The sequence below is a fragment of the Chenopodium album genome, chromosome 17, assembly GCF_948465745.1.
Source record: "Chenopodium album chromosome 17, dcCheAlbu1.1, whole genome shotgun sequence".
In the NCBI taxonomy this organism is placed as follows: domain Eukaryota; kingdom Viridiplantae; phylum Streptophyta; class Magnoliopsida; order Caryophyllales; family Amaranthaceae; genus Chenopodium; species Chenopodium album.
Window position 1 is genome coordinate 1071113 of NC_137850.1, and position 21404 is coordinate 1092516.

The 21404-nt window shown below is 33.2% G+C and overlaps 1 protein-coding gene across 1 annotated transcript; it reads left to right on the plus strand.

The window, feature by feature from the left end:
- Window positions 1-13349: 13349 nt before the first annotated feature.
- Window positions 13350-18557, plus strand: LOC145590201 (uncharacterized). Its single transcript, XM_081646951.1, has 5 exons — window positions 13350-13573; window positions 14499-17135; window positions 17224-17537; window positions 17617-17704; window positions 17796-18557. Exons 2-5 carry the CDS (start codon window positions 14880-14882, stop codon window positions 18555-18557), a joined length of 3420 nt encoding a protein of 1139 aa, XP_081503077.1. The 5' UTR covers window positions 13350-13573; window positions 14499-14879.
- Window positions 18558-21404: the final 2847 nt, after the last annotated feature.

The following is a 21404-nucleotide window of genomic DNA, read 5'->3' on the forward strand; positions in this document are numbered from 1 at the left end:
CTCAAGGTTGCTTCCTTTAAGGATAAAAAATTTAAAAAAAAAAAGTTTCAAGGTTTATTGTTGGAAAAATGGGGAACATTCCTTAAAATAATCCCAACTTTAAATTATTTTTTAATAATTCGTACTTTAATATTAATTTGCTTTAAATGGTCCTAACCGTTTATTCAACTTGTTATAATAAACTATCGGACACGTGTCATCATATGATTGGTAAAAAAAAGTAAAAAAACTTTTTAAAAAAATCAGACTTTTTTTAAAAGAAAAAAATAAATTAATTAATTTTAAAAACCACTTTACGAGCGTACAACCACCTTACCCACCCAGCCCATGCCGCCGCTCAGGCCGCCACCACCCTCGCCGATTCCCGCGCCGGCAACACCACCACCTTTCCCTTCCACCCTTCCCGACACGGCCTTCTCTACCTCGAATCCATTTTGCCAACCAAAGAACCCATTCGAAACCCTTACCCTTGCCGACTGTAGTGGCCCTCACTGCAAAGAGTGGGAACCCACACCCTGCCCGCAAACCGCGAGCCGATCTACCCAAACCTCCACCCCTTTTCCGATTTCGTGGTTGCAGAAGGGGTTTGTAACTTGCGAGTGGGGATTAATTGGTTGCAAAAGACGATTGCGGCCCTTGCAGGGAAAGGGAGGGTTGAGGTTGTAGCGGGGAAGGGGGACGCCGACGGGAATAGTCTAGGGGCAGGCCGGGTTGGGGTGGACGCCTGTGGGGGTTAAGGGTAGGGAGGATGGCTGGTAGAGTGGTAGTGGATTTTCTTAAAATTATTTTTAAAATAATTAGTAAAGTACTAATAATCTGCCTAAAAAAAACTTAGTACTAATAACATATTTTGACCAATCATGTTGGGACATGTGTAAATTACATTTTTTTTAAAAAAAAAAAATTACCTTTTTATCACTTGGAACCATTGAAAGTAAATTCATATCAAAGTTCAGATTATTAAAAAATAAGGTAATTCAAAATTAGAATTATTTTAGGCGGATAAGGTAAAGTTGGGATTATTTTTGTCAATTTTTCCTTTTTTTAATTGATAAATACTAAGGGTCCTTTTTTTCGTGAAGAAGAGGGGCTATACCCCATATATAAGTATATAACAACTACAAAGATTGATCATAAATATAAAGTCCTATAACATTTACTAAGTGATTTTTATCTAATCAAAATGCGGCAAACTGATTGGCCAACCGAGGAGGCAATTAAGACACCAAAGTCAATTTAATTGAGTCGGTTCCGTTAGAGCTTAATAGGATTTTGGAGGAGAATGCTAGGGTGTGGCTTTACCACGCCTAGTTCCCCCTAAGTCTAGTTCTTGTTTGTTTTGTAGTGTTTTCTGTTTAGGTTATTTTGCTCTTTGTTATTTTTTTGAAATTTCATCCTCATTTGAATAAAAAAAATTACATAACAATTGAATCAAATGAAAACATCGTGTCAGTACAGCTACGGTTGTTGTTACAAATTGTACATTATTCAAACTCTCTCTCACATCGTTGTGATTTATAGTTTTCTTCAACGACGGTCTATCGATCTATTGTAACCCTGAAAATTAGGGGTGAGCGTAGCAGGGTACCTTGTAAAAATTTTAGGACCCGGAATTAGAACACGTTGCAACAGGTTCCTAAAAATATTAACCGGAACCAAGATCTTTTCAACATGTTCCTAAAATTTAGGAACCAGAACCGAACCTGCAGGTTTCGATCTCCAAATAGGGTATCCTGTCTTTCAAAGTAAGCTTAATAGTTACTTGATAAAAAAAATAATAAAAAAAGAAAAGAAAATAAAAAAATGTTCACAGTTTAAGCTTACAACTTTAATACAAACATAACAAACCAACACTGATTGTCTAGTATCTTTAATACAAAATTACAAATACTTATATTGATACCATTAATTTAACCTTTAAGAGTAAAATGAAAATTAAATAAGAGGAGGGAGAAAGGTAGGTGACGGCTGGTGTAGGAAATGAGAAATGATGAATGAGCTTAGGGCCAAGTTTTATTTTTTGGGCTTGCTTAATTATATAATTTTCATATTGGTCTTTTATATTTGGGCTTAAATTATAGGTTCCGGTTTCATATACCCTACAGAAACCTGTATTAACAGAGTACTCTACAGATTTCGGGTCCAAAATTTTATTAATTGGGATTAAAACCTGTTACAACAAGTTCCCAATTTTATTACCCGGAAACGGAACCTGATCAACAAGTTCCGGTTCTGGAACCTGCAGTTCCGAGCAGGTTCCGATTCCTAGTCAGGGTACCCTGAATTTTTGCTTACCCCTACTGAAAATAATTTGATTATAATCGAAAGATTAATCTCTTTTTTTGACTCGCACAAATCCTTACCCGTGAAACAACTCTACAACAATCTATCAAACAAAAAACAAATCCTTCCTCAAAAGAGAGAAGAAAAACTTTGTCTTTCGTAGGTGAAAAATCCTCCTCAAGAAGAAGCTAGAAAAGTCTTTTCTTTTGAGTGAGAAATGTTCCTCCTAGAAGATTAGATGAAGAGTTATTATATACCTAAAACAAATAAAATGAAAGAGAAAAGACACACAAAAAACAAAGTTTGGGGCTTTCTATTAGTAAAAACCAACATAAGCTCCTCCAAAATTTAATAATGGAGGCTAGGGTTTTAGAGAGAGGGGAAGAGAGAGAGAGTTACTAAATTGTGTGACGCTTTAGCAATTCCAACTCTTGTACTTTATGAGCTGTTCTATCCCAAAAAAAAAAAATGAATTTCCCATCTATACTATTTAACTAAATAAATACATTATGGTTGTATCTAGATTCAAACCCGCAACCTCCAATAAATAAAGGTTACACATTTACCATCTCAACCAAATTTTATTAGTGTTTTAAATTTTACATAATTAACATTATATATTCCTTTCAAATAAGAGGTTATTTAATTTATTTATTATTCAGAAGATTAGAAAATAAATACATATGAGGTAAAAAACAAACTGTAACATCCGAAAAACACCCGGATCACGCACTAGCATACAAACAGTTGAACATAAGTATTAAATCTAAGAAGTACAAACTAGCAATGAAGTAGAAACTAGCAATCCGAGGCTGTAATAACTCGTATTTTTATAAGTATTTTATTTAAAATAAGTATTTTGAGAAGTATTTAATTAAATTGAATTGTTTTATTTAATGTATTTTAATTATTTATTTTAAATAAGTTTGGAAATATTTATAAAAGAAAAGTTTGTTTAATTAATTACTTTAATTAAGTTGGAATTTAATTTAAGGAAAGTCTTATTTTAGTAAAGTTTTATTAGGGAAGGGATTAGGAAAATCAAAAGAGGAAAGTTTAGGGAGAAGGGTTTTAGAGAAGGGGTATAAATATTCAACACATGAGGCAAATCAAACTTTGCCTAGAGTGGAGAAAACCCAAGGTAAACTTATCTCCCCTTTCTCTTTATTTTTCTTTCTTTTTCTTCCTCTTTCCCCTTCCCCTTTTTTTCGGCTCCCCTTTCACCACCACCGGCTGACCACCAACAGCGGTGGCCGCCAGTCGCCAGCAGCAGGCAGCCACCGGCGCCGGCAGCACCCTGGTGGCTGTCGGCTGCCCTTGCTTTCGAAAAAAAAAATTGAAACTTTATTTTAAAAACCAATTTAATCCTAGATCTAATTGTTAATAATGAGTTTTGGGATTTGATTTTTGATGTTTGATTATGAGTATTATGTTAATTAATTTTCAGATTATGTTTTTAATTGAAAAGCCCTAATTTTTGAAACCCTAGGTTCTTGAATTATGAATTATTGAAGGATTATGATATATAATGGTGTAAATCTTTGATTAAAGTGTTTTAAGGCTAAATTGCAGCAAGTTTTCATTAAAATATAGTGCTGAAATTTTTGGTAGTGCATGGAAAATCAAGTTTCTTTAAGGAATTTCAATTACTCATTAATTGGGATTAAAGTATGATGTTTTAAATATAATTTCAGCTTATTTTAATTAAATTATGAGGGGTTTTATAATAGTATATATTGCTGGAAATTTGTGTAGAGAGGATTTTTAATACTCTTCTATGATTTTAAATTGTAGGAGACTTTGAAGTGAGTGATTTCTAATAATTGTGGCGATATTAAGATCGTATTCAAGGTACGTTCCCGTACTTAGCATAATTTCATTGATGTAGTAACATGCTAATTGTGTTTAATTGATTACAAGTAGTATCATGCTAGATTTGGAATGGAAATTATGACTTGGATGTTATTGGTGATTGGATTATGAAGCATGATTTATTTGTGATGGATTATTGGATGGAAAATTATAGTTTGGAATATTGTTTATGAACCACATATTTATTTGTGGCATGTTAGAGAGCATGTTAAATTAAACTAAATGTTTAATTTGGTTTAGGATATTGAAAAGAAATTTTATTATGGTTCATATAATTTTTATTGATGTTATAAGCATGAGGAAGGAGCTATGTAAGTGTCTTTGTACACTAGGAATAAATTATAAGTTGGTGCCTTAGTGCACTTAAGGTGTTTTCAACACCGAGGGATAGGATTTGTAGCGCATTATGCGTTTAAGGTGTCATTGGCACCAAGGTAGAATTAAAAAGGGTTCAACATTAAATATTATGTGGTCACTAATTATTCAAGAATTAAATTGGTATATTTGATTGTTTGAATAATTATTGTTAATTGAATGATTATGGTTTGAGAGTCATCACCAAGTTTAATAATCTGTAAATAACGTAAAGTAGAAGAGATTACGCACCAAAACTCTTGGAACGTATATACCTTGAGTATGAACATATGGGGGGAGTTATGGGGTTTTATATTTAACCATAACTTCTACTAGAGTACAGGACGTTGTACATTCCTTTTAGGGCCCGCCTGGATTGGGTGAAATAGGGGGGTAATAGTTAATGAGGTAATAATTATGGGCTTTTGCTTCTGCTTGGATTGGGGTAAATAAGTTAGGCCCGTAAATTTTCCCCCCAAAATGAGAGAAATGCATTACCCTAGCCCCTCCTAGGGTAACTATTCACCTGACAATTATTCACCCAATACAACTCATCATCATCCTCTTCTATAACTCAACCACCATTCTTCTCTTTTTTTCCATGGCTAGATAAATCTTCCAGATTTCCAGGTATACATGTCATCAAATTATTATTTCAATTTTACTTTGACATTCTATTTTATAGCAATTTGACTTTATTTTTTTTTCCCTTTTCGATTTTATTGTTTGATTTCAAGATAAAAAGAAAACCAAACTAAAATTTAAACCTGAAAATTGATTTAGATCCGTAGGATTTTTCTTTTGAAAGCAAGTTAATTGTACTATTTGTAATGAAATTGGATCGATTCACATATTGTGCATTTGTGCATGTGGAATTTTTGGTTTTTTAAAAAATAAATAAAAAAATAAAAAAGATAATGTTGAATTTTTTTAATTAATTTGACAGTCATCTAAATCGATGAATGTTCTTGTTCAAAAAAAAAAAAAAAAACAAAGATTGCTGAATATTCAAAATTATTCTGCAAATGTAAAACCAAAAAAAAAAAAAAAGAATTTGCTGAACAAAGTGAATTGCCCTGTAGGCTGTAACCATTACCTTCATACCAAACCAGTAAAAATATTACCCTTGAAAAAAGTGTCCCCCTAAATTAGTCCCTTGTAATTATTCTTCTCATAAAATCTACCCCCTTAATTATTAACCTTAATCCAGGCAACCCTTATTATTATTATGCGCAGGAATTTCGCCACTTACGAGTGGTTTTTTATGCTGGCACGATTAGCTCTCGTGTCAATAACCTCAATTTATTGGGGGAGGTTAGTGGGAAACCCGTTCGATGCGTAATCAACGCTAAATAAATTATGTAGTTTTCTAGTGAGAAGTTTTGTTGAATGTTGTATGCTTGAAAAACAGGTACAACAAGGTAAGTTGTGTGTTGATAGGTAATTGCATGTTAGTGTGTTAATTATGCTTATGTACTCAGCTTTGCTGATTGTGTGTTTTGTGTGTGTGTTGGCCTTGTCTTTATCTTGGCCCTATGATAACCCATTTTTAATGGAGAGTAGTGGAAACAAGTAGAGAGAAGCTTTTCAGGTGATGAAGCATATTCATGAATGAACATGAGTGAAGAGCGAATCATGCTAGTTTCTATAAGTATATGATGTGTTTAATGCTTTAATTATTTATGATATTATTATTATTATTATGCATGACTAACGCAAAAGTTTTGAAGTTAGTTTGGTTTTAATAAGGGCCTATAATGGTTCCAAGTTGTAGGTTGATTTTATTTTACTTTGTTTGACTTTGGTTTGACTTTACTTTCGTTGATTGACTTTTCAAGTTGACTTGTTTTGAATGGTTTTGAAATTAGTCTTCCGCCGTGTGTCTTTGATAGTTGCCTTAGCCGTTTTCACGGTGGCGGTAATGTCTTAGATATTCCTATTTAAAGTTTTAAAATAGGGCAAAACAGGTATTTTAAAAGAAAGGAATTTTTAGGGTGTTACAGGGGCATTGCACGGGACACACACTAGTTTTTACCTGAAAGGAAATTAATATATTATTAGTCTATGCGGTTATAATCATCCTTATGTAGTTGGGAGCATCGATGGTAAAAAAACACCTTGAAGGATAAATATCAAAGGGACAAAATCCTACCAGAGGAGAGAAAGGTAGCAACGGTACGAAATATAATATGCAACTTAGGAGAGCCAGAGTTAGACGGAAAACGAAACAACTAAATCAAGCCAAATCTTAAGTTGTCCAGGAAGATGCTCCCAAGTCCGCATCATAAGTAGTTTTGGCAAACGTACGTATGGGAAACAAAGTAATCCTTATGGCCAACAACCATAGAAAGCCAACGAGCAACCTTATTTTTCTCCCTAAAGATATGTTTAATAACAATTTTTCCATTTATTTGCAAGACCTGGCAAACGTTATTGATTAGAGCATACAACTCATGGTGAGAAGCATAGTCCACATATTCAAACAACTTTTTCAAGTACTTAACATTTGTCTCTACCTCTAATATTTCTTGAACTCTAGAATGGTAGCAAAGTTCAAACCATCATGAATAATATAGAGTTCATGAGCAAGAAGGATAACAACGTCATGCTTGCTAGAGAACCCATAATACCAAGAGTCGGTATCGCTTTTTTAGTACCTCGCCACCAGCAGCATTAGTTGAGCTATTCCAAGCACCACTAGTGTTAATTTCATACAACTAGACCTAGGGGGCCGCCATTTTTCTGTGGTAGAAGAGAAATTTGAAAAAGGGTCGATCTACCTGTCATATAATTAATTCCCACTAAATTGATAAATCTCTACGATCTGCTAAGACATTATTAGTCACATAGATAACATGTGACTCAATACTCCTTATCATATTCTGCAATAAAATAGAACAAATCACCAGAAGCACTACAACAATAGCATGCCTATTTATATGAACTTTAACAAAACTTATATAATATGAATTTAGTAATTCAAAACATATTATAGCAATGAAGTCACTTCATTGATAACTAGCTAGCATATTAATGAAATGTACAACATCCTATATTCCTGAGCAATGGAATCGTCCCTGCACTATCTTACTCATAATAACATAGAACATAACAAATTAAAGAAACAAAATATAACAATACAAAGGAAAGGTTGAAGATTTAATTAAATTAACATTTCTTTACAAATGTTGTTTGCATTGCTTTACTCTCCAAAATAGTGGCTTAACTCTCCAATCACTACACAAAATATTGTCTACCCTTTCTTATGTTTCCACCTTATATATACAAGCCCTCATTCTAGGTCAACAATTTTCTCTAAGTTAATTAAAGTGGTGACCTCCTAGATAGTTGGTATTTTGTCTTCTTCTCATTAATTTTTTGCCGCCATTTTTTTCTTGGTGTATGCTTGGAATTGGTTGAGATCCATTGCCACTACACAGAAACGCCTATACTACTAAGTCCGACATATACCCGCACAAGAAACATAAGAAAAGTCTAAAATGTAAGTAACTCAATAAAATAGTCATTGCAATAATTATCACTGTACGACTCCAACAAGTACTTTACCTCTAAAGTTGTCCCATCTTCTGTTAGACGTTTATCTATGTAATGGAAGTGAGTCAATTGTAAAAATTAAAAATATTACAATAATCCTCCCTTAAAACTGAGCATTTTGGATACGATTCAATAAAGTTCCTTCCGTTAAATTTGCATGTCATTCATTAAATTATTTGACCATCAACATTATAGATGAAGCAACAGTTTACTGGTTGCAATTCATGGATGAATTTACATTATAATTGGAAAATTTTCTACTCACATATCAACTCTTTACCATCAAGAATTATATCAAACTCGTCAATGACAAAATCACTTGTACGTCAATACGTAATCGTATAATTAATATGTCTCAACTATGTTTATTTATACTAGTTGTGCCATCGCGCGCGATAGCCCAATAAACTAATATTAAGTATCGGTAATATGTTAGCGTAAGTTAATGTGTAATAATACTTATTGTTTTATTTATCATCAAGAGAAACGGTTGTTATTGTTTTGTTAGATTATAATATGATATTTGATGGAAAATGTAAGAGTAATAAAGCATTTTGTAATTAAGTATAGACATATTATTCATATAGTCTATAAGTATATTAATATTGTATACAATTACCTCACCTTTATAAAAATTACTCACCCCTAAAGTATTTACTTATCCTTATAAAATTTATAACCCTAGAAATCATACAAAATTATCCACCTTTAAATAGTTTTCTCACCCCCTAAATGTCATATACAATCAACTCACTTAAAATTAAATTGTCCACCTCTAAAAATCATATACAAATTACCTCACTCCTAAATAAATTGCTCACCCATACATTACCCTAAAATAATTTGTTCACCCCCAAAGAATTTTCTCACTCCTAAATATCATATTCAAATTACATTACCCTAAAATAGTTTGCTCACCTCCGTATAGTATGCCCATCCCTAAATAATTTGCTCACCCTTAAAAAATTGTATACATCATCAAAGGCTGCATCTTGTACAACATATTCTTTGTGGAAATAAAAGCTACCATTGATTAATTATAAAAAGCACTATCCTCTATTGCACATCACAATTCATCTTGCTTAATTGGTTCTGATTTTACATTTGAGATCGAGCGACATTCGTATAGTCGGTATCCCATCAACCTGCAACATCAAATAAAATAAGCAAATAAACACCACCACTTTCCTGCCAAACATATTGAAAAATTTGAATTCAATGAAAACAAACTCATTACCACGTATGTATTTAGGGAGCTTGTGTGTAAACTCAATGAAAATAAACTCTCACTTAATGACCTCCAACCATGACTTTGCATCAATCAACAGTATTTAGAGACAATGGCTATATAGCATACCTCTCTAGCAAGCTAATTTATGGAAAATATATTGTCCTAAAAAAGGTAAAAAAAATATAACAAATTGCAATCTTGAAACTAAGTACTGTCCTTTTTAATTGTCTGATCAAGCATGTGACGAGTCAAGCAATCCAAATAATTTTTCAGCATATTTTAAATAAACAAGCTTTACTCAACAAAAGTAATCCTCTTATATATACAAGACTATATATAACATGCAAAATTTAAGTTACAGCATTCTTCATAGCCATGGGAAATCTTCGTATTTAAAAATCAAATATCGCTTACTAAAAAAAAAAATCAAAATATAATTACTAAAATCTTTTAAACGTGCTCCTATGTTTTTACAATTTTATACAGCTAACTACAACTTGACCCCCCTCCTCACTCACTCCCCTATGTCTAAAGCTAATCTCCACTCCCTCTCTCTACTTCTCTACACATCTATTTGTGATATTGTGTCATAGAAAATCGTTAACAAATTCTCTTTATCTATTTATTCTTCAATTACACTATATAAAAATAACTACATTACAGAGCATTACCAGGGGAGCATATTGCGTGCAAATGGAAGGATCTACTATATTGCAAATGGGAGGATCTACTAAGATAGAGTGCTGGACAACATTGTCCTTGTTATTTTAGATTAGAATCATCATATATTTTGTGTTTAAACCTTTGTTTTCCTTCCTTCTGTTTTCAAAATTTCTTCTACAATTACGTGATTCAAGATAATACCCTTGTCGAAGTGTTGAGTGTCCAACATGGATAAAGAAGACATAATGAAAAGTCAAAAGTATATCTTTAGTTTACTTCAGGTTTCACTATCCATATCACCAAAGTGGGCTAAATATTCTTTATAATAGCAACTTGGTTCTTCCCTACTGAGTCACCTCTTCCCCCATCAAAATTAAAGGTCCTCTCCAACTATCCAACCACCCGAGTTTCAAATTATTAAAATCATTCAAGAGGAAAAACAAAGCTAAAAGCAATCTGCTTTAATGAAATGAAAAAAATCAGTATAAAAAAGTATTCGTCTGCTAATGCTTTATAATCTCCAAAAACTGAGACTAAATCATAACAATTTCATTGTCAGCTAATTAATTAACTCCTAGACGTTATGCAAGCGTTTAGGATAACCAAAGTAAACCAGTGCATGTGCAATAAAAGGGATAAAGAAACACATTCTCAACAGGCTAGGCAGTTCAAAAGCGGAAGAAGTAATGCAGGTAGAAGCTCCTTGCACAGGGAGAAATAAACAAATAATGTAGGCTAACACACTAATGTATGAGAAAAGGTCAAGAGAGTACCTCTTAAAAAGTCAGCAACTGTTTCTGTAGGCCAATTCAGTGAAGCCTACTCAGGGAACCTAAAGGGAGCTTTTGGTTGGTTTAAAGATAGCCTATCCACAAAGCAATCAAGTTTAAAAGTTAAAACATAGCCTGTTGGTACTCTCTACACCTTTTCAATAGGTTTAATTTCTACACCTACATTTATACCATGAGCAACAGCTGGCTGTGCAACCTTAGCTTTCCTGTGCGCTTTGAGACCTCCCTTAAATCCTGTGTCCATTCACATGAGAAAACCGCAAAAATATAGGTCAAACTTGTTTTTCACCTCTCTCTCTTGAATTGTTTTACCTCTCTCTCTCTCTCTCTCTCTCTCTCTCTCTCTCTCTCTCTCCCACTTTTTTTAGTGCCTTTGAAAATTACAGGTCAAACTTGTTCCCATACCACTCATTCATTCCTTTATCAACCCATGTCCCTATACTCTTTCTCTTAGTCTCTTTCTTTCTTTCTAATCCATTTTGTCCCTATTCTATCCTATTAAAGACATTGAAAAATTATAGGTTACACTTACTCCCTTTTCCCCCAAGCCCTCCCCCCTCTCTTTCCCCCCAACCCCCTTTATTTTTCTCAGCTTCTCTCTATCTTCCGGCCTCTCTATCTCTTTCCCTACCGGGACTTCTCTTTCTTTCCCCCAACCCATCTCTCATTCTCTCTCTCTCTCTCCTAGCCTCACTTTCCTTTATTACTCTTTTTCTGTCGACCGTTATTGCTCTCTCATGGCCCTCTTTCTCATTCTCTCTTTATTTCACTTGCTTTTTCTCCCAACTCCTCTTTCTTGCTATCTCTCTCTCTTCTTCCGGTTCCCCACTCCCGGGCCCTTTTTCTCACTCTCTATCTCTCTCCCTTCCCTTCTTTCTTTCTCTCTTTCCTGACCCCTCTATATGAACTGACCTGCACTACACAAATTTACAGTTGTAGAAAGATCAACATCAAGATAGGGCTCAGACAACAGCCCACATATTAATTATTATTTATTAGTACCATAACTTAACTCAACACACGAAGTATATCAAAATAGGATGTGTTTCAAGGCTTAAGCAGACAAGTTCCAAGGTAGATTTTACGCGGGTTGAACAAAATGATACTAAGTAGTATGCAACATCTATATCACATTTGAGGTTAACAATAGCTAAAAAACTAAAACAAAGATCACAATGCCATTAAAAGGAAAATTATCAGAATTGCAATGATTGTATACAGACACTCAAATTTCCAAACAATTTATGCGAAATTATTAGCGATAGCAATTTATAAATCATGAGTAAAGGGGAAACAGAAAAGCTAACCAAATCAACAAGAAGATATGTCTCAAGAGAATTCCAAAAAACATGAACTAGGATATCTACTTCCTATCAAAATATCTCCATTTACCTCATTTTCGACATATTTGTCCCTAATAAGACTAAGCCTTTCTTTTCAGGAGTTTGGCAATTTCACCAAGCACTTGGTAAGCAGGTATCTTAGCCGCCCTCGAATGTTGACCCAAACTTCTAGACTCGTGTGTGTCAAGGATGTACTCGGCTACTCTTGTACACGGAATTAACTGTATGACTCGATATTTAAATTAGAGGAACACATTTATTGGGCTCGATTCCTCCAAACAGGATCTCCGTTCCTTATTAATCAATCCCATTTCAAACTCACTCCAGGCAGTTGGATGCTTTCACTCTATCAATTCCTCATGGACATACTGAGAACAAAACCCACAATAGACAAGCAACATCAACATGGTAAAAAGTTCATCCACAAAAAATAAAATAAAAAAAAGCAAAACACCCAATCAGTGTATAATTTTGTCCCAAGGAAAAGTGAACAAATACGGAGATAACTTGTAAGAACGAACTCTTATACATCAATAAGAAGCAGAGAGTAGTAAAATGATCCTTTAAAATCTTACTCTTCTACAGAATGTTCCCGAATTACACACGTTGAGATTTATCCAACAATCCAACAAAACAATGAACGGATAAAGAAATTGAAGTTACATGATTTGTATACATATACTGGATTGATTTCTGCATACTACTATATATGCATTTAATAATCAAAATAGTGACTCACTTTAGCTAATCACTTAATTCACTACAAGAAAACCCATTTTTGGCTACAACTCTTTAGCAACGACTTAATTATTGTTGCTAATATTAATTTTAACAACGACAATGTCGTTGCAATATATTCAATTTCATTTCCCTCCATCAAAACTTCAAGCGCGGGCCATGTGAAATTTTGAGACTGCTTTCCACAACGATAAGTGTCGTTGCAAAATATATCTTAATTTTTTACAACGACCACATTTGTTGCAAATCTTTCTAATAATTATTGGTAACAACTTTAATCGTTGCTAAATATACCGCTTTTAATTGTAACGACAATGTTGTTGCTGATATTTCTGACTACAAATCTAAAAAGTACAAAGATAATAATAAAAAATTGATAAAACAAAAGAAAGTTGTACTGTATATTTTACTTTCCCAAACCCAGAACCTTCTATCCTTCTTCTTCCCCGCCTAACCCTTATTTCATCCCGCCACCCCAAATTTTCGCCACTCAGCAACTACAAAATTACCCAAAACAACTACAAATTAAGCTTACTAAAATTATCTATTATTTCACCTCAAAAAAAGTTATAAATTCTAAATAAATTACTTCTTAGCTCAAATTGCTTGAATCGTTTGGCGCAATATAATTTTGGGAGTTAGTGTTTGTCTAAAAAAAAGGAAATTCTTGTGGGTATGGATTTTGACATTAGCTAGCTGTGATGATTTCTTCTTGGTAGTACTCTAATAGCAAGTAACAAGAGGTTAGTTCTTTCTTTTAATTTTTTTTTGTAGTCCTACAATCTCATACTCTTACTTTGTATAAAAAATTGAATTTTTTTTCATATAATGTTAAATTGTGACCTATTATTTGACAATTACAGTAAATTAAGAAATTTGCTCTTTTTTTAAATTTTTTGTGGAAAAAATTAAGCTATTTGCTTGTAAATCTGAGTAACTGAGTTTAGGGGTAAACTATTGTGGAGTTGAATGTGATTTCTATCATATTTTTTGGGATATAATATGGAGTATAAATTACATGTTACTATTATAGTTAACATCTTTAGATACTCTTCTTATAGTTTTGAAATAATTTATTAGATATCTTGCATGTATTAGTCAATTGAAATTTTTTTTAATTAAGGACTAGGTTCGATGTAGTACTACTACAGTTTAGAAGAGGTGGGTTGATTATGTGACTGTCATACTTGAAATCAATGTCAAAAGCAACTTTCTATTTAATTATTGTTTGTAAAGTTAATAGATTACTTGTTTACTACATTGGATGATAATTTCTATTAGTTTAATTTAATTGCTTTATTCTTTTTTTTTTTTTTTTTTTTTGCAAATAATTTCTTTGCAGTATTTGCTTAGAGGTTGAGGTGTAGAACTAAGCCCATGTATGTCTTGTTATTGTTGTAATTGAGGTTTCTTTTAATTATTAAATTTTAAATGTGTATGTATATCTGTAAAATAAACTCACATATTCAATATTTTTGGGATTAGCTATAGCGAAGTAGTATTTTACATTGTTAGAAAATAGCAAATTCGTCCATGTATCTAAAAAGGTTTTATTCACTAGATTTGATAGCAATTCAACTTAACCAAGATGAAAACTATTTTAATTAAAGTAGGCCACTTTAACAAGTTTTCTTGTTTGATTTTACATTACATTCTTTTCCTTTACAGAGACACATAATTAGTAGCTAGCTGATAGAAAATCGAAGTAACCAAAGGAGAAAACTTTTTGAGCTATAGCAGGCTATCTGGACGGTTTCTTGTTGGTAATACTCTTATCCTATTTCAAAGTTTTTTTTATAAATTTTTTATTTTTTGATTTTAATATTCATATGGTTCAAGTCAAAGTTGTGATTGTTTTATATATTTTTTTTTGAGGGAGATTGTTTTATATATTTTAAATTAAGGCATGTTAGTATAATTAGGATTGTTTGTCATTTAAATGGATACTTATGCTATATTTGTATGATTGTACATCAATTATATGTATGCTATTTCATTGAATATTTTAGAATTTTTTTTATCTTATTTATATTAATGTGAATTTAGGGAATGGCTTTTGATAAGGAATGGATGAAAATAAATGATCGTTCACTTGTCGAGTACATAAAGGGTGTTGATAATTTCTTGAACTTTGCCTTTTCTAATGTCATAGAGGATGATAATACTGCCACTATTAGGTGTCCTTGTGATAATTGTCGTAATTTAGTGTATAAAAAAAGGTGTGATGTGAGGTTTGATGTACTAAAGTCAGGAATGTATGAGTATTACACTATATGGGACCTTCATGGTGAAAAGGTGAGTAATTCTCTGAGTGGTAACATTAGTGGTATGGAAGATGGAGATGGAAATGGAAATGGAATGGAAAGTGATGATAGTGGAGTTCATATGTTAGAAGATGCATTTGGGGTACCTGGTATGCAGGGGGATCATCTAAATGACTATGAATTTAATGAAGAACCAACTAGAGATGCAGCAATGTTTTACCATCTTTTGAAAGAATATGAAGAGCCATTGACCTCTAATGGCACAACAATGTCAAAGCTGTCTTATATAGTAAAGCTGCTGCATTTGAAGGTTTTAAATAACTGGAGTGATAGCTCTTTTGATAGTTTACTGAAATTGCAAGGGGAAGCATGGGGAACTAACCTTCCTGATTCATATTATGAGGCAAAGAAATTGATTTCCAATTTGGGTCTTGAGTGTGTGAAGATTGATGCTTGTAAAAATGATTGTATTCTTTATTGGAAACAAAATGAACATCTAGATAAGTGTCCTACTTGTAGCTTACCTAGATACAAGAATGTTCCTGAAGGTGCTTGTAATGGAACGAAAAAAGTGCCACACAAGGTGCTACGACACTTTCCATTGAAATCCAGATTACAAAGGTTATATATGTCAAGAAAGACCGCAAAAGATATGCGATGGCATAAAGAAGAAAGGGTGGATGATGAGGTAATGAGGCATCCAGCTGATTCTGCTGCATGGAAATCATTTGATGAGGAGTATACTTCATTCTCCAGAGATGCACGCAATGTTAGACTTGGATTAGCTTGTGATGGTTTCCAACCTTTTGATAATTCTCAACATAGTATTTGGCCTGTTGTTCTTATTCCTTACAACTTACCTCCTTGGATATGTATGAAGCCTCATTCTTTCATCTTATCTCTACTCATTCCGGGACCCACGAGTCCTGGAAGAAATATTGATGTTTATCTTCAACCTTTAATTGAAGAACTGAAGGACCTTTGGGAGTTTGGAGTTGAAACTTATGACGCTTATTCTAAGCAACATTTTAATATGCATGCCATGGTTTTATGGACTATTAGTGACTTTCCTGCGTATGCTGATTTGTCGGGCTGGTGTACTAAAGGTCACTATGCTTGCCCATCCTGCCATAAGGATACCAAGCGCACTTCCTTGATGAGTAAAGGTTGTTATATGTGTCATCGTCGTTGGCTGCCTTTTAATCATAAATGGAGAAAAGATGCTAAATCATTTGATAATAAAAAAGAAAGAGGGCATGCACCTGTTCCGTTAACTGGTGATGAAATATTAAGTTGTTTTAATCGATTTGAGCAAGCAGCATTTGGTAAGGTTGCTGGACAGAAAAGAAAATGGGATGCTTCAAATAGCTTATATGGTTGGCACAAAAAAAGCATTTTTTTCCAACTACCGTACTGGAGAAAACTGCAAATTCGACACAACTTAGATGTCATGCATATCGAAAAAAATGTGTCTGATAATATTTTAAGCACTTTGATGAATATCAGAGGTAAGACAAAAGACACGGTAAAGGCTCGAATTGATTTGATGAAAATGGGTATTCGAGATGAGCTCCACCTTAGTTTGGATGGAGATAAAGTACGAGTTCCAGTAGCATCCTACACACTAAATTCAACTGCGAAAGCTGCAATCTGTGAGATGTTTGCTGGAATTAAGTCACCTGATGGTTTCTTATCAAATATCTCACGTTGTGTCAGGGACAATGGAAAGAAAATATCTGGCATGAAGAGTCATGACCATCATGTTTTTATTGAGCAACTTCTTCCTCTTGTAACTCGTGGATTCCTGCCAAAGGAAGTTTATGAGCCTTTAGTTGAGCTTAGCTCTTTTTTTCGAAACCTTTGCTCAAAAAACATAACAATAAAGGAACTGGACACCCTCGAAGCACAAATTCCTAACACATTGTGCAAGCTCGAGATGATTTTCCCTCCTGCTTTTTTTGATGTGATGGTGCATTTGGTGGTTCACTTAGCTGCTGAAGCAAAGATCGGAGGGCCTGTCCGGTATCGATGGATGTACCCAGTTGAAAGGTAGGACATCTATTTGAATTTTTAGAAATTTCTTTCTTTCTATATATAGACTCAATTTTCATTTGTAATTATAATTGCAGATATCTTGGAACTTTAAGAAGTACATTCGAAACAGAGCACAACCAGAGGGCTGCATTGCAGAAGGCTATCTTGCAAACGAGTGTCTAACATTTTGCTCAAGATATATGAGTGATTTTGACACTAAATTCAATAGGAAAGGGAGAAATGATGATGACACTTTGAATGATGTTACTTTGAGAAACAAGTTAGATATTTTTAGACCCCTTGGTCATGCACTCGGAGAAGGGGCACCGCGACATCTTAGCTTTGAAGAATGTGATCAAATCCATTTGTACAATCTACTAAACTGCGATGAGCTTATTGATTTTGTTAGGTAAGTGTTGAAAATAGTCATTTTAATCTGTAAATTTTTATATTTTATTATTTACATTATATTATATATTTTTTTCCAGCGAACACAAATTAATGTTGGACAGAGAAGATCCAAGAAATGTGGAACGAAGACACAAGATGCAATTTGCAACTTGGATTCATGATCGTGTAAGAGTTCATTCATAGAGAATATAATTAATTTTTCATATCTAATGCATGATAATTTTAACCTGGTATTCTTATTTTTTTTTTCAAATAGGTGTGTAAACTCTATGAAGAAGGGAACATTGATGAAGACATATATAATTTAGTTTGTTTTCCTTCTAGAGTTGTGAGGCGCTATGCTGCTTATATAGTTAACGGTTTTCGGTTTCATACACATGATAGGTGTGAGAATAGGAAAACTCAAAATAGTGGAGTTATGGTACGTGGAGATGATATTTCAGACAAAGAATATTATGGTGTGTTAAAAGACATCTTTGAGGTTTCGTATCCGGGTGGGAATCGTACGTTTGTTTTTAAATGTGCATGGTTTGATGTACAACACCTTGGAAAAGGATACAAAGTGGATGATCATGGACTGATAAGTGTAAATAAAAGGGGTTCTTTGAAAACAAAAGAAGTGTACGTTTTAGAATCACAAGTTGAACAAGTATTCTACGTACAAGATCCGAAAAATGAGGATTGGCAGTTTGTTATCAAAACCCAACCCAGAGATCTTTATGATATGCCAAACAATGATAAGAATGACCAAGGTGGTGTAAATGTGGACGTATATCAGCAGGTTGATGTAAATCAAGTTGAATGCCAAAGCTTCAGGACTGGGAATGATAGCTTTCTTATAAATTCATTAGCAACAAATACTTTTGTGGTTGAGAGAGAACCTAGTGTTCTAAAGTTAGTTAGAAAAGCGATTGAGGAAATTGGTAAAGATGATGACTTTATCAATGATGGTGAAATTGAAGTTTTAGAAGATACAAGTGAAGAGGAAGAGTTTAGTTCGGAGTCATCACAAGAGTAAAATTGAATATGTTATCTTTCTTTCTCTCTTTTTTTTTTCAGTGTATGAAATTTGCTTTTTTGTCGTATATACGTTAATATTATACTTACATCATGTGTATACCACTATAAGTTTACAGATTTCTATATTAGTTAATGGATGGAGTTTTGTATAGAATGTATTCTAAACTAATGTTATTACGTGTTTATGCAAAAACAGGAAATTATAAAGAATGGTTGGGAGAGGTGGTGGAAAAAATGTGTGTAATCGAAAACAAGATGGAAAAGGTAAATGAATTACTCTGAAATTGTATTAACATTAGGTTTGATGCATTATTTTCTTCATTATTTTTTTCATTATTCTAATTACATTGATTATAAATTAAGCAGGAAGTAATCTTTACTCAAATGTGGTAGGAGAACATGTGGGATCCTCAAATTTGGTACAAAATGGTGGCAATTATAATGTACCAAGAAGGTCAATGAGCTCTTCAAATCAAATTCAAAGTATAAGGAATTGTGACTTACCTAACCAAAATGCCTTGGGATCCTTGAATCATTTAGAGCATTGTCAAACACATGATGATAACATGATTTCCAATGAAAATCAAATTCAAAATGAGTCAGAGGGGTGTATATCACCACATGTTCCAGGTATAATTAAAAAATTGTTACTGTACTGTGCTATTATGTTTTCATGTCTTTTTAATAACTTTATTTTATAAATAAAGCTGGTACGTCAAGCAAAAGGAAAAGAACGACCAATTTAGTAGGAAGGATGAACATGACTTTGGAAGCAACAAATGCTCTGGATCCACCTATTAGAAGGGACGAAGAAAATAGAGGAGTTGGTGAAAATGCTAATCGTCGGCAAGTAGGGAATAATGGTTCAGTACACTCAGTTGTTAATGGAGAAACTACACGAGATGGCGAAGGTAAAATAAACATATTATTATTGTGAGAAAGTTTTCTCTTTTTTAGCTTTCTTACTAGCTACAAATAATATTTACGTTGTAAAGTTTTTAATAAAAATCAACTAGTATAAACGAAAAGTAAACTTGAAAATATGGTAATCTGACATTCATGTAAATCTGACCAAATATTTTGAATGGAAAATGTGATTTGAATTGCAAAACATGGTAATAGCGACGAGCAAGGTGAAGCAAAGAGGCGAAAGGGGAAAGTACAAAAGCTATGTAGTGGATATGAAAATCAAAGGGAAAAAATCCAAATTACAAGTGTACATTCCAGATGACATTGACCGGGCTATCGGTGAAAATGCCCGTCATTTTGTGAATGAATGTGGTCGTGTCGTGAGGACAAGGGCTCCATTAAATGTAAAGAGTTGGAAAGAAGCTTTTGGACTAGCTGGTGATGTGATGTGGAAGGAAATTGAGGTAATTTTGTTCTTTATTGAACCATGTTATGTATTAACAAAGAGCTTGTCTTATTATTTCATTTCTTATGATTAGTTTATATTTTTGTAGGAAAAGTTTCAAGTTAAAGAAGGTAGTTCCTACATTTAGATGCAAGCTTTTGCCATTGAAACTATGCAACGTCTTTATAGGTTATGGAAATCTCGATTGCACTACTATTATAAGAATGGAGGGTGTGGACAAAATGATGAGGAGCGCTTAAAAAATCCTCCACCAGATTTACCTCAAAATCAATGGAAACATTGTGTGGAACGATTTAGCTCTGAACCTTTTAAGGTAAAAACTATACTATGTCATGTAAATAAAATTTATATTATTTTGTCGCTTCATCTTAATTGTAATGAACATGTAGGCAATGAGTGAAAGAAATTCAAGAAATCGTCTTTCTGTGAAAAGAACTAAGCACACTACTGGCAACAATTCATTTGCAGAAGCTGAACATGTATTGGTAAATATTTAACCTGACCACTAATAATATACGAATTTATTTACTTAATCCCAAATCTTGGTTAAAATGAAGTATTTTTGTTTTAGACTTGTGAAAACAATGGTGTAAAACCATTAGCTGATGTGATTTGGCTTTTCGAGCACACAACAAAAAATAAGGAAGGACAACTTCAGTGGGTTGATGATTCTCGCTCTAAGGAAATTTATGTAAGTGCAATTTAAAAGAGTTATTTACAGCATGTATTAGTTGGTACTTGCTACAAATATATTGTTTTTATGATATCATTCTTGAAACCAACAACAAATCTTATTAATAATTATATTTACTTCAACAATTGATGCACATTTTAGGACCAATTAAAAGTTGCAGTTGCTACTCATGGGGAGTCGATGACACAAGAGGAGATTCTATTGGATGTTTTGAAACCCAGATCTGGTTACTTTCGTGGGAAAGGTACAGCCTTACGTGGTTATAGTAAGGGAACTAGACAGCACCTTGAGCAGCAAAAGAAGATTCAAGAGCAAGATGAAAGGATAAAAGAGTTAGAAGAGACTCAAGAACAAACAAAAAAACAGCTACAAGAGACAGTTGAAGCAACATCAAGACAACTAGAACAACAAAAGCTTGATATGCAACGTGCAATGGATGCAATGAAGGAAGAATTATTGCGAGAATTTTTAAACAAAGGTACATGGTAAAATCTATTTCAAAAATGTTGTCATAGACCATTTACTTGGAGATAATAATTATATGTTTTATAAAATTTTTACCTGACGATTAAAATTAATTTAATTTTGATTTCAAGGTACTGTTTTTTTTCCCCTTATTGTCCTTAGATTTTATAAGTTCTTTTAGACTCCATCACATTGATAAGGATGTTTGAAATAGCACATGATTAATCTTAAATATCTCTTTATAATCATATGATATTGCTTTATATACCCTTACACATGTACTTGTGCACTTGCAGGTTGTTGATGTAGAT

Bases quoted from the DNA above. Each gene is read 5' to 3' on its own strand.
- LOC145590201 (XM_081646951.1), top strand. From the start codon at position 14,880: ATGGCTTTTGATAAGGAATGGATGAAAATAAATGATCGTTCACTTGTC. The intron at 17,136-17,223 runs GTTGAAAGGTAG...TTATAATTGCAG, and splicing joins GGTATCGATGGATGTACCCA to ATATCTTGGAACTTTAAGAA. The intron at 17,538-17,616 runs GTAAGTGTTGAA...ATTTTTTTCCAG, and splicing joins GAGCTTATTGATTTTGTTAG to CGAACACAAATTAATGTTGG.